This window comes from Panthera tigris, chromosome F3 (assembly GCF_018350195.1).
Source record: "Panthera tigris isolate Pti1 chromosome F3, P.tigris_Pti1_mat1.1, whole genome shotgun sequence".
Classification (NCBI taxonomy): domain Eukaryota; kingdom Metazoa; phylum Chordata; class Mammalia; order Carnivora; family Felidae; genus Panthera; species Panthera tigris.
The window spans coordinates 33,086,163-33,099,429 of NC_056678.1; the positions used below are offsets into that span (position 1 = coordinate 33,086,163).

At 37.9% G+C, this 13,267-nt stretch overlaps 1 protein-coding gene across 4 annotated transcripts in view; it reads right to left on the reverse strand.

The window, feature by feature from the left end:
* The window catches only part of SYT14 (synaptotagmin 14), a 219,762-nt gene that overhangs the window by 136,514 nt on the left and 69,981 nt on the right, over positions 1-13,267 (reverse strand). For all 4 annotated transcript variants that reach the window (XM_042976651.1, XM_042976653.1, XM_042976654.1 and 1 more), the window contains one exon: positions 9,631-9,846. In XM_042976651.1, the coding sequence (XP_042832585.1) occupies positions 9,631-9,846 (216 nt within the window). The remainder of the gene's footprint in view (positions 1-9,630; positions 9,847-13,267) is intronic.

Genomic DNA, 13,267 nt, shown 5'->3' on the forward strand with positions numbered 1-13,267 from the left:
TCCAAGACCAAAACCCTGGATCCTTCCCAGTTGTATGGTTCTTTTCCTAGAAGCAACGTCTTCACAAAATTCTCTGAGAACAATGAGACATCATTTCTTTATCCTGGTACTAGGTAGGAGAGTACCTGACATGGTATATTATACTGGTCAAACACCTGGGCATGGGAATCAAATGAAGGTGTATTTGCACCCCAACTGTTAAAGTAGCTGTAAACCGTAAACTTGGGCATCCTAATGGACCTCTCTAAGCTACTGTTTTTCTAAAACTGGGATACTAGTTAAATAATCAGACAAATAAATAAAATGAGGGGCACCTGGGTGGCTCAGTCAGTTAAGCATCTGACTTCAGCCCAGGTCATGATCTCACAGTTCATGAGTTCGAGCCCCACATCAGGTGCATCAGGCTCTCTGCTGTCAGTGTAGAGAGCTCTGTCTCTCTTTCTCTTTCTGCCCCTCCCCCCCAAAATACACATTAAAAAATTTAAAAAAAATTTTTTTATGTTTTTATTTATTTTTGAGACAGAGAGAGACAGAGCATGAGCAGGGGAGGGGCAGAGAGAGAGGGAGACACAGAATTGGAAGCAGGCTCCAGGCTCTGAGCTGTCAGCACAGAGCCCGACACATGGCTCGAACTCCGACTGTGAGATCATGACCTGAGCCGAAGTCGGACGCTCAACCGACTGAGACATCCAGGTGCCCCTAAAAAAATTGTTTAATATTAATAAAATGAAAAAATTCTGTGAGGATAAAATGAAATGTTTCACACAAAGACTTTAGCAGTGTCTGAAGGACAGTAAAAATAAATGTAACAATAGCCACATTTAATCAACATCCCTCTGGCTTGTGGGCTCCTTCGTCCTAAGGCCTATGCACTGTACTGTCCTCCCGAACTCCATCCCGCTCTAAAGCAGTGATGGTTGTCCTTAGGCGGTAGACCTGATAGCATGTTAGGCACAGTTTTTAGAAGTAGCTTCAAGTTTCTATTAAACCTCCTTAAGGACAGTATCTCACATGCCGGAGGACAAATAGAATTGCACCTCCCTCATTAGGGATAGTTTCCTATGAGATCTGCTTCATTGGTAAGCTTGAATGTACAGCGAATACAGATACTTCAGTCAGTTTAAACCGCCCACTGCTGCCCTCAGGTAATAAGATTATTATCAGTCCATTTGTGACTCTATGTCATGCTCCCTAACTGTACTTGAGACTGACTTCCTATAGACTTTGCTAACAGAAACCTGTAGATAAAAGTGTCAAGTCTACATAAATGCAAGACTGTTATTAGCATTATTCCTCTACTTAGCAGACATAACTCAACCCCTAGCAAGGGACACAGCCTGTATTTAATTTATAGTGCATCTCTTATCTATTTACTTGGTTACTGAACAGTCCTTTTTAAAAAATCTATTTTTAGTTGAAGTATAGTTGATGCATAATTTTATATTGTTTCAAGTGTACAATATAGTGATTGAGCAATTATATTCACTACGAAATGCTTACCACCGTAAGTGTGGTTACCATGTGTCACCACACAAAGTTATTACAATATTTATTGACTATATTCCCTATGCTGTACTTTTCATCCCTGTGACTTATTTATAACTGGAAATTTGTGCTTCTTAATCCCCTTCATCTATTTCATCCATCCCCCTACCCACCTCCCCTCCGATAACCACTAGTTTGTTCTTTATATGTATGAGTCTATTTCTCTTTTTTGTTATTGTCATTTTTTGTCTGAATAATTCTTTTTAAAAGCATTGACCTGTCGGGGCGCCTGGGTAGCTCAGCTGGTTGATGGTCTGACTTCAGCTCAGGTCATGATCTCACAGTTCGTGGGTCTGAACCCCACGTCAGGCTCTGTGCTGACAGCTCAGAGCCTGGAGCCTGCTTCAAATTGTGTGTGTGTGTGTCTCTCTCTGTCCATTCCCCGCTTGTGCACTCTCTCCCTCTCTCTCAAAAATAAATAAACATATAAAAAATTTTTAATTAAAAAAAATAAAAGCATTAACCTATTCTCTGGTTACAGATGCTTACAGCTTCAGTTTTGCCATTAGCGAATTTTATGATCTTAGTAAAATCACATGTCTCTGGGTTTCAGTTTTGTAATCAATCAAGGATATCTTTAATGACTACCATTTAATTTCTATAATTCTTGCTAGCTACTACCAGACAAGTATCTCAGACAAAGAAAAAGAAAAAGAAATGTGAAGGATCAATATAGATTCACCATGGAAAACACAGAAACTTCAACAATTTATTTTAAGACGGGAAATCCTGAGAAACGTAACAGAAGACCATGGGGGAGAGGAAGGAAAAAAAAAAAGAGAGGGAGAGAGCCAAACCATAAGAGACTCTTAAGAAACTGAGAATAAACTGAGGGTTGATGGGGAGTGGGAGGGAGGGGAGGGTGGGTGATGGGCATTGAGGAGGGCACCTGTTGGGAGGAGCACTGGATGTTGTATAGAAACCAATTTGACAATAAATTTCATATTAAAAAAAAAAGATTGGAAATGTACAAACACAGGTGCTCAGGGCCCTGTGTATGGTTGTACAGTCTGTGCACTGCAAAAAGTTACCTAATGGACGGGGGTGCTGAAATACAGCCTGTATTGGGTTTGCCAAATCTTATAATTGGAGGAAGGGATGCCTTTTTCTTCTTCAATAGGTGCTATCTGATCATGATGTAGTCCCTACTCACAGATGATACCTTTTTCTAACTCCCCCACATAGCAGGCTGTACCTTTATCTAAACTGTACAAAGACATCTCATCGTAGGTCACAGGCAGCCTGCAAAAGTAGCCCTATAAAAGAATTCTATGCTACTGCAAATGTAAAAAGATCTCCAAAACACAAGGATGCAGAGGAAGTCTTTAAGATCAATTTCTCTTCAAATTGGCCATGTTTAAAGCTACACACACACAATTCTTCAGAGGAAAAATGAGCATAAATAAAAACTTGAAATCAAACAAAAAGTTCATCAAAGATCTAAGCAATCCATGTAATATATATAACTTTCACTGTTTTAAGACATTAAACATTTTTGTGACAAAGGCATCTGGAAATACAGACAGAATTTTTTTGTTCTTGCCTTCTTCACAAAGATATTGTGAAAATTAACAGAATAATATTTATAAAGCAGCTAAAATGGACTTAAAGTATAAATAATTTATTATTCTTAAGTATTAAATTATTTTAAAAGTAACATTTAAATAAGATGAACAAATTCAATATGTTTTAATGCCCCTAATTTTGAGATAACATCAAAATTAATAGCGTGAAACTTGTGAAGCAGCTGTAAGAAAAAGAATGACAGATGTATGTATATATATGGATTATATACCCTAAGAAATAAGTGGTGCTAGAAATTATTTTACATAGTATTTTCAATGAACTCACCCAAAATAACAACATATGATTTTAGTCACAGAGCTATGCCATGATATAAAAATATAGGCTGGTAATCTCTATGGTGAACTAAGAATGAAAAACTATAAATAACAGACATTCTAATAATTTTACATTAAATTATCTTCATATAAAATCATCTTTAATAGGCTTCTCCTATCTAATATATAAATGGAAAGTACTAATTAGCATGAATGGGATTTCAGAGGTTGGTCTATCTTACCAACTCTTAAATAAGATATCCCCAACCTATTATTTAACTCTGAAACCTTTTAAGGATAAAACAGGATTATCAGAAAATGCCTTAAATTTTAAGAACACAGTAAAAATAAAATTAAAATTATAAACAAAGGAAACGATATTATTTTTTCCTGGAAAAATGTCTTACAGATATCATTCCCTATTGTAGTTGAAAAAAATGGAAGATTAATATGGCCACCTAGAGGAGAAAACATAACAAATACACCATCACATTCTTACTTTTTCTAGAATATCAGTTTATGTTTTAAAGGACTCAACTGAAGAGGTTAATCATGTATGAAAGAGACTGTAGTCGGATACTGCAGTAGCAGGGATGACCTAACAGAAGCTAAAACAACATTCATTTTGCAGTGGACCTGATAAGTATAGTTTTTGTAACTTACCATGTGGCCTTAGGTTAAAAATTACTAAAATCTCTTCTCGCTTTTGTAAAATGGGGATAATCTATCTACCACAACTATTTGCAGTGAAGATTAATAGTATGGTGTATACAGAGACTAAGAGTGTCAGGTACACAGTTGGCGCTCAATATGGTAGTCCTGAAGTATCTGCTCAGAAAATCCTGCACTGTTTTCTCCTAGTCCTACCCAGGCCCTCCTTGACCCTCTCTAATCTTACACATACTTCCAGTACTGGCTGTTCCAAAGCTTCTCTATGAGAAGTCGTCAGTGTTGAGAAATGGACTAATGGTTTCTTACCAGCACTAATGAGGTAATAGTATGTTATGTAAAAAATGTACATTTAAGAATATGTTTCCTCCTACCCTGGAATTCCTTTTAGTTACCTCAACCTACACATCAGTTAATTTTGATCCATAGAAACTTCCAGAATAATATGCAGAATGAAAGATCAGAGCAATAAAGGAAAGCATCCATCCCTCAAATCCCACCAAGAGTACTATACTCAGCAGTCCTCTTCGGTGAGCAGCCATGAAGTGAGCAGTACTTCTGCTGAGTCAGCTACGCAGAGGAACCACCACCTGGTGGAGACTCAAAGGTGTATCTGAACCAAATCCCTCTCCTTCCCAAATATATGCCAGAGGAGGGTTTCCATTGTTGGGCTGGAGGGAGAAGGGGAACACTGGTTATAATCCCCTTCAACTACCTCTCTTCCTCAATTCCACAAGTTGAAAAGGAGAGAGTAGGTGTAAGAGAGTGCAGGCAGCAAACGTATACTTTCTGACCAGTTATTCTCTCCTTAACAAGATTCAATCTAACTTAACTATTCTAAGCAACTAAAACTTTAATTGAATGTTACTGATCACTTGCTATTGGATAAAGGAGGTTGTATGAATTCTTATCCTCCCCAGACTATGTACAGCATTCAAAACTCTCCAGACAACATTCTCCTGATTCTCCATTTTATTGCCTTTACTTTCCCTTCTCTATTTAAGTGACATCCTTAATTCTCCTGCTAATGAAAGAAAATGATTCCCTGATCTTTTCTCTCCATATATTCTCCCTCAACAATTAAATCCATTCCCATGGTTTCTATTTTCTTAGTATGTATCATCTGAAAACATCTCTCTCTCCCTAACCTCATTCCTGATTTCAAGCTCCATGGTCATTTCCAATGGCTTAAATACCTTTGTTTCATTATATATGTTATATGTAACGTATATAATTACACATATATTATATATATACATATAAAACAACTTTTATGTCCCACCTCTAACTATTAAGGACTTCATCATTCTCCTAGTCACAATGCTGGCAACCAGTGTCATATTTGTTCCAAATACATTCAGCTCCTAAATCTGATCAATTCTACCTCTATGTCTCTCCTATCCTCTTGTATTTCTATGACCTCTACTGTAATTCAGATTTTTACCATTTTCCACATAGACTACTCCAAAGACCTCCATAATTGGTGTCTTTTTCTAGTCTTCCTGTTGCTAATCTAAGGCACATTCCATTTCACGGGTTCTTTGATGAAAAACTTTCAGTGAGTTCTCACTGGCTAACAAATAGTAACTTTAGGCTGGGAAGCACTCCAGGCTATAGATTTCACCTTTCTTTCCATATTGTTTCCTACTCCTATCTATCTATCTATCTATCTATCTATCTATCTATCTATCTATCTATCTATCCATTTATCCATCCGTCCATCCATCCATCCATCCATCAATCCATGTTGGAGCCAAGTGGACTTTACTCCATACTTTGGGGTTTATGAAGTTCCCCCTATCTAAAATACCTCATCTTTTCACCAACTTTACACCCATTCTTCAAAGTTAAACCCAAATGCCATTTATCTAAAGAACTCTCACACCTTCCCAACAGATATTTTACTCCATTCCTTAAAACTTTCTGGAATTTTATATGCACTTCTGCATCTTTGTGTGTGGGCATGTTCAGAATTTACTATCACTTAAAATTGCTTTTACCTAAGATCTTGAGCTCTGAAATCTCCCATACCAGTAAAATTTACCTTTCTTCCCCTACTCCACTGATTCTACCTTGGGCTCAAAGCAATTTTTGACTTTTTAATAAGTAATAATCTATAATACAAAGCTATTCCCCTAATCTATTGCTTTCTTACTTTATCACTTGGTCATCTCTCCATCTTAAATCCCCACGACAGCATTTTAACAATAAGGGTACCCATCTCCACTGGGATATTCCAGGCACTTCAGATTCAGCATGATGGAAACTAAATTACCTCCTTCCACACAAACTGACTTCTCTAATACTCTCTAAACTAACTTTAAAAATCTTGATTCTTCACTCACTGCACACATTCAATCATTCAAGATTTATTGAGATCATCCTTAAATCTATGAACTTTGTCCCCAAACTCATTGCCAATAAAGATCTCATCACTATTTATTTATTGTTTGTTTGTTTATTTTTGAGAGAGAGACACACACACAGTGTGAGCAGGGAGGGGCAGAGAGAGAGGGAGACACAGAATCCAAAGCAGGTTCAGGCTCTGAGCTGTCAGCACAGAGCCTGACGGGGGGCTCGAACTCGTGGACCATAAGATCATGACCTAAGCCAAAGTAAGACACTTAACCCACTGAGCCACTCAGGTGCCCCTCATCACTATTTACTTAACTAGTCCTTTCTACCTCAGTAGTCCGACCTCCAATTTGTTTTGTTACAATAATTAAATAATCTTTCTTAAATACATTGATCTAAAAGTGCCACACCGTCCAGCTTAAAAATCTCCCTGGACTCTAGATTTCCTATAAAACAATAAACTCCCAAGCATGGCATGCGATCGTATTATCTGCCCATTCTCCAAACACAGATCCTAAGTTAAAGACACTAAAATACACTGTCTTCTGCTTTCATGCAATCACAATTCCATGGTTTTGGAAACAGTTCTTACACAAGTCTAGGTCATCTATTCTGTGAAGTTACATTAGATTTCCCCATATCCCCACCTCCCATCTACAGCACCTTCTTCATTAAAGTAATAGACCTCTTATCACACTATATTACACATATGGCCAATGATCTTCCTCCTCTAGTCTGTGGGCTCTTTGAAACAAGCATATTTTATTCATCTTTATGTCCATGGTCTCTAGTATGGCACACAAAAAGTTTTCAACAAATGTTTCTGAAATAAATAAATCTAAATTTGGAATGTCTAAAATCAATCCACCCTGGGTATTTTATCAACTAATTTAGAGTAGAAATGGTAGAAAAGTGAGATGGCTCCTAAATATATGGATAAAATGAAATGTGAAGGTGACTCCAGGACCTTTGTGCCAGTTCTAGAGGTTAGGGCAAGAACAGAAGAGCCACTGAGGTTATGCCCTCTCTTCTCACTGCTTTTCCCCCAGGCTATAGAGCCATTTGAGGCTAACAGGACTATAGGACAGAAGCAATCAAGACAGCAGAGAACTGTAGGGAGTGAGGGGGTAGAAGCAGTGAGGAGGAAAAAATAAAAATCCTAAACTGAAGCTGCAGAAAGGTAAGTGTTCAGGGTCATAGACGACAGATGCAGGGCTCCTTCATGACTGCTCACCCTCATCCCCACTACTGTTTTCACTGCCCTCAGCTACAATGACCATTTATTGGTCACTTACCCACAGAGGCCAGAACTGTGCCAAGAAGTACCACACATACCATTTAATGTTCATGACAACCCTATCAGAAAGGTATAATCCACAGTTTAGAGACAATGGAACAAACCTAAAAACAATTAACTATACTGCCCCAAGTCTGTAGCTAGTATGTTAAGTCACAGAATGTGAACAAGGATCAGGTTCAAATCCCATTCTCTTTCGGTTCTACTATGCATGTGATGGGGTATAAGGGTGTACATATGTTAGGGACTGGCTTTACTGCTTTGCATTACTCAGTTATCTTTGTAAGCACGTGTTGTTGTTGTTTTTTTTAAGATAATTTATTTATTTTGAGAGAGAGAGAGAGAGAGAGAACGGGGGCAGGGCAGAGTGAGTGAGTGAGAGAGAGAGAGAGAGAGAGAGAGAGAGAGAGAGAGAATCCAAAGCAGGATCGGTACTGTCACCACAGAGCCCAATGTGGGCTCAATCTCACACACCATGAGATCATGACCAGGGCCGAAATCAAGAACTGGATGCTTAACTGACTGAGCCACCCAGGCGCCCCATGTAATCACATGTTTTATTTTCTCTAGTACTAGGAAAGGTATTTTTGAGGGTAGAATCTAATATTTTAATTTCTTTCCTAGCATCTCATAATGTTTCTGTATAGTAATCACTCAGCATTTGATTGATTTCTTACTATAAATTGTATACTAGTAGAAATAAAAAGAAGGCACATCAATCATCAGTTAGCCTTAAGCCAATGTTACTTTTTTTTTTTTTAATTTTTTTCAACGTTTTTTATTTATTTTTGGGACAGAGAGAGACAGAGCATGAATGGGGGAGGGGCAGAGAGAGAGGGAGACACAGAATCGGAAACAGGCTCCAGGCTCCGAGCCATCAGCCCAGAGCCCGACGCGGGGCTCGAACTCATGGACCGCAAGATCGTGACCTGGCTGAAGTCGGACGCTTAACCGACTGCGCCACCCAGGCGCCCCCCAATGTTACTTTTTTTAAAGATGCTTTAGGTCCTTTGACAACTCTATGCGCTGGGGTAAGACTTTAATCAGAATAATAGGCTCTTAAACACAAAGCACAGCTATAAAATTAAAGATAGTTTGTGTCTGATATAATAATAAAAATGCTGTCTAAGCTATATTGTTCTTTTCCTCATATCTGGGTATAAAGATAAAATTACTAGGAGTAGTCATACATTGTATGAAGCATGTGAGCAACCCACCTAAAATGTGAAAATAAACATGCTTCAATTAATGGCAAGACCTCTTTTATTTCCCTTATAGAAAGATGTAAAAGCGTGTTAGAGTGGACGTGTATGTCCTACATAGGTTGAATTTTAAGTCAATGCCAGTACATGAGACAAAAATCAATTAGAGATAAAATAATCCTCGAAAATCCCTTAAGTTGCCCTTAAGCAAAGTATAGCACAGTACCAGCTCTCAATAAATCCATCTCAGACACTTTTTCCCCCTGCACAGAACAGATCACCGCTTCTGCTGTGTGCCACGAGCATCTGGCTCCTGTTTAGGTGCCATACTCAATGAAAGAGCATGATTTACACTCCAGGATCATGTCCAGCACTAGGAGATCCTTAGGCTCCGTCAGTTCCTCTAACAGGTATCTGGGGACTGATTCCACGTGACACAAAGCAGATTCGCATCTTCTACCTCATGCTTGCATTGGGAAAAGAGAGACAGAATTACTAAGGTCTTTAAATTACTTGGCGTTTTGCTTTTAGGTGTTGTGGGTTTTGGCTTCGGTCCAGAGATCTGGATTTCAATAGATTACGTTCACGGAAACGTGACTCTGTGAGCCATCTCTTGTTTATCGTGCAGCCACAGATGCCTAGAATTTTAGGCACAAATAATCCAATACCACAGTGTATGACCCAAAAGAAATAAATAAATAAAAGACGCAACCTATCTTACCTTCATCTATCGATGCCTCACTACTGTAGCCGTCATACTCCGCAGACAGAGGACTGTACTTCTGTCTTGTTTCCCAAGCGTAGTTCTTTTGTCTCGAATCTGCCAACGGAAGTCTGGAATTGTGTGTTCTGGACAAGGCCTCATGGTATTTACCCAGCGCTTCGTCTTCACTTTCAGAGGATGAACCGTGCTCATCTTTGTCCATGTAGGAATTATCTATTTGGAGTGACAGGGAGAGCAAATCAAAATTTTAATACCATAAAGTATTATGAATTTGATATATGCACACACACGCACACACATATATGCACAGATGTTATGTCACATATATCCATATACACACGAATATACATATACATACACAATCTGAATCTTCAGCTTTAGAGAAGTATAACATTTTCACTTAAGAACCCGAAGCTTTAGGTTTCCATGTTTTTAATAGAAAAAGATCAATATGTATATTCTAATTATATAATAATGTTGCAGGGATTTTCCAACCAGGTTACAGATAAAGGAAATAACAGAGCCTGCCACCTGACACAACTTTTTTAAAGGGTCAGTTGCACACAAAGAAACTCAGAAGTACTGCTGGTACATATGGGCCTGATTCAAAGAATTCATGTCACAAGAGACACCCTGGTTATCATGTTGGTCCAAGTTTTCAAAAATGATAATCCTTAGCGCCAGAAGTACAACAGAGAAATGGGCAGATGTATACTATTGGTAGTATTCTCATTGGTACAACGCTCCTAAACAGCAGTTTGGCAATACATATCCAACTTTTAAATCTGCATAGTCTTTGATTCATTTCTAGGAATTTACCAATTCTATTTCTAAGAACTCTAAGAAAATAACAGGTGAGCAGAGATATGTATTTCAGACAATTCGCTGCACTGTGTTTAACAGCAACAGAAAACAAAAATAAAACATAATCTAAAAGTCCATCCCTGGGCCTTGGTTAAGTACATTATGATAAATCCATACAATGATATACTATGCAGCCACTACAGATTAGGAGGTGAACTTACAAGTACTCACAGGGAAGAATAAATACAACATCATGTTAAGAAAAAAGAGGTTATAAGACAGAAGGCATACCTATGTCTTATTTAAAACATACACACACACGCACACACTTCTACATGTAATATACACACACACATGCAGTGTATGTTAATATGCACTTATAAAAATATGTGGAAGGATATACACTGATTTTCTGTGAAAGGTAGAATTACTAAGAAAATTTTACTGAAGTATATTCAAATGCAAATTTCAGGCCACACAAAATTTATATTATTCCTTAAAAAACCAGTTATTACCATTTTTTTAAAGTAAAAATTTTGAAACTGTACTATGTTGGGGTCCATTTAAACTAAGATGCAACCCTCTTAGAATTATAAAACATCTCTGGAAAGACAAAGATTCCACAGCAGGTAGAATTTATTAGGTCAGTCTAGATATTTTTCTCTTTATACTCTGCTCAGATCATCTGTAGTAGAGGAATCAAGGTTTGACATTCAAGTGGGGAGACACAGACTAAGTGATTTAAAATATGATAGAGAAATGGTATGTTTAGAGTCAGAAGTAAGGGAGCTGTGATGTCACTAGTCCAAGTCTTCCTTTTCAGTCAAGAGAAAACCATGAATGGGTAAAACTATAAGCACTGTCCTATTCTGCACTGTCCAAAATGTCGTCACTAGCCACTAGCCACATGCAGCTATTTAACATAATACAGTTTAAAACCCGGTTTCCCAGTGCCACCAGACACGTTTCAAGTGCTCAGTAGCCACGTGTGGCTAGTGGTTACTACACGGACTACATGGAACTTTCCCATCATTACAGAAAACGCTATTAGATGGTGCTGAGGTGGTGGCTGATCTGGTCCAGAACCTGGGAATTCTTACTCCCAGTTCAGAGCTTTTAGCACTTTGTGGGATTGTGGGATACCATGGTGGTGGTGCTCTAAGGCTGCAGAGCTCTGAGGAGGGTCACCAGAAATTCTGCAGTCACACTTCACCTATTACAAAACATTACCTAAAGTAACCTCATATTCAGAAACAGAGAAGGAAACTCTTCCTTCTCTTTCTATACCCTACAAGCTCTATGAAAGAACCTAAAATGCAGGTACTAGTAATTTTGATATTACTATCAGTGTTAACTAATAATATTACAGTTCAGCTATATGAAGAGGTAATCTATGGGTCAAAAGATTCTCAAATGATTTTTAGAACATAGTATGTTTAAGTTTAGGGGTGCCTGGGTGGCTCAGTTGATTAAGTGTCCGACTCTTGATTTCAGCTCAGGTCATGGTCCCCAGGTTGTGGGATCAAGCCCTGCACTGGGCTCTGCATTGAACATGGAACCTGCTTTAGAAAAGATTCTCTCTCTCTCTCTATCACTCTCTCTCTCTCTCTCTCCCTCTGCCCCTCTCCCCCACTCGTAGTCTCTTTCTCTCTCTCAAAATAGAAAAAAAGAAAAAGAAGAACACAATATGATTAAGTTTAGTACTGACTATAATCTAGAATACCTGAGAGATACTTGGGTGTTTTAGGTACCAGCATGCTTCTGAATGAAAACAAATCAAAACAAAATTAACTCTGTACTGTTACTTGTGTAGCATTTATTACTAGTGTCTATTCTGTTATTTTCTGAATAAAATATGTAAACTATTCTATTTTACTTCTTTGCTTATTTCTGCTACTGTAAGTAAGAAGGCTAACAAAACGAAACAAAGGCTACCCAAAACTACTGAATTTGACAATCAAAAATCTGCTAGAAGAGTAGACTCCAAAATGGACGTATTTCCAAAAACTGGCTTCCCTTTCCAACTAGTCTAGCCATCCTGGATCGGCCTCTATTATATCAGTTAAGGACCATTAATATAAACGATAAACAACAGATCCCGATTGTGCCTGATGTCCTGTAGCAGAACCGAACGTCTTCCTCACGGCTCCTGCCACTCAGATTTTTGTTATTTTATGAGAATCTAAATTTATTTTTTTAAACGTCAGATACATATTTTTAAAATAAAAGCCAATGTACTTTTGGTCAGCAATAAATGGAAATGACGAAGGGATTTTACCAGAAGCAATTACCAGCAGGTGCAGAGCAATTCTGTACCCAAACCAAGTCACCATCAGCTCCTTGTTTTGAAAACTGTCACAAACACTGTGGCTGAAAATATAAATGCTTAGCTGGAATCTTAATTCTACATAGAGAACTCATGAAAAATAATAGATTATTCACATATACTCATTATAAACACAGAAGTCATATACAATTCTTAATATGTGGCTAAATGAATGGACCTATTCTGAAGTCTGTTATGCAATAAAATAAACTCTACTGCTCTAAAGGAAAAATATAAGATACCTGATATCCCTCCATCACTCAAGATTCTTATTGGGAATGACTCGAAGAGCAACACAGTATAAAGGTCTTAGGGGTTAATTACAAAAATATAAAATGTTAAAATTCATTAAATAAGTTCCAGCTCAGTAAAGAATGCACACTACTTAAGAAAACTATGGAGTTTCAGGTTGTATAATAAAGAAACATTAAGAAAAATTAGGGCCACTGAAGAAGTGGCCAAATAATCAAGGGACCAGGACAATACTTAACTTAGCAGTGTACA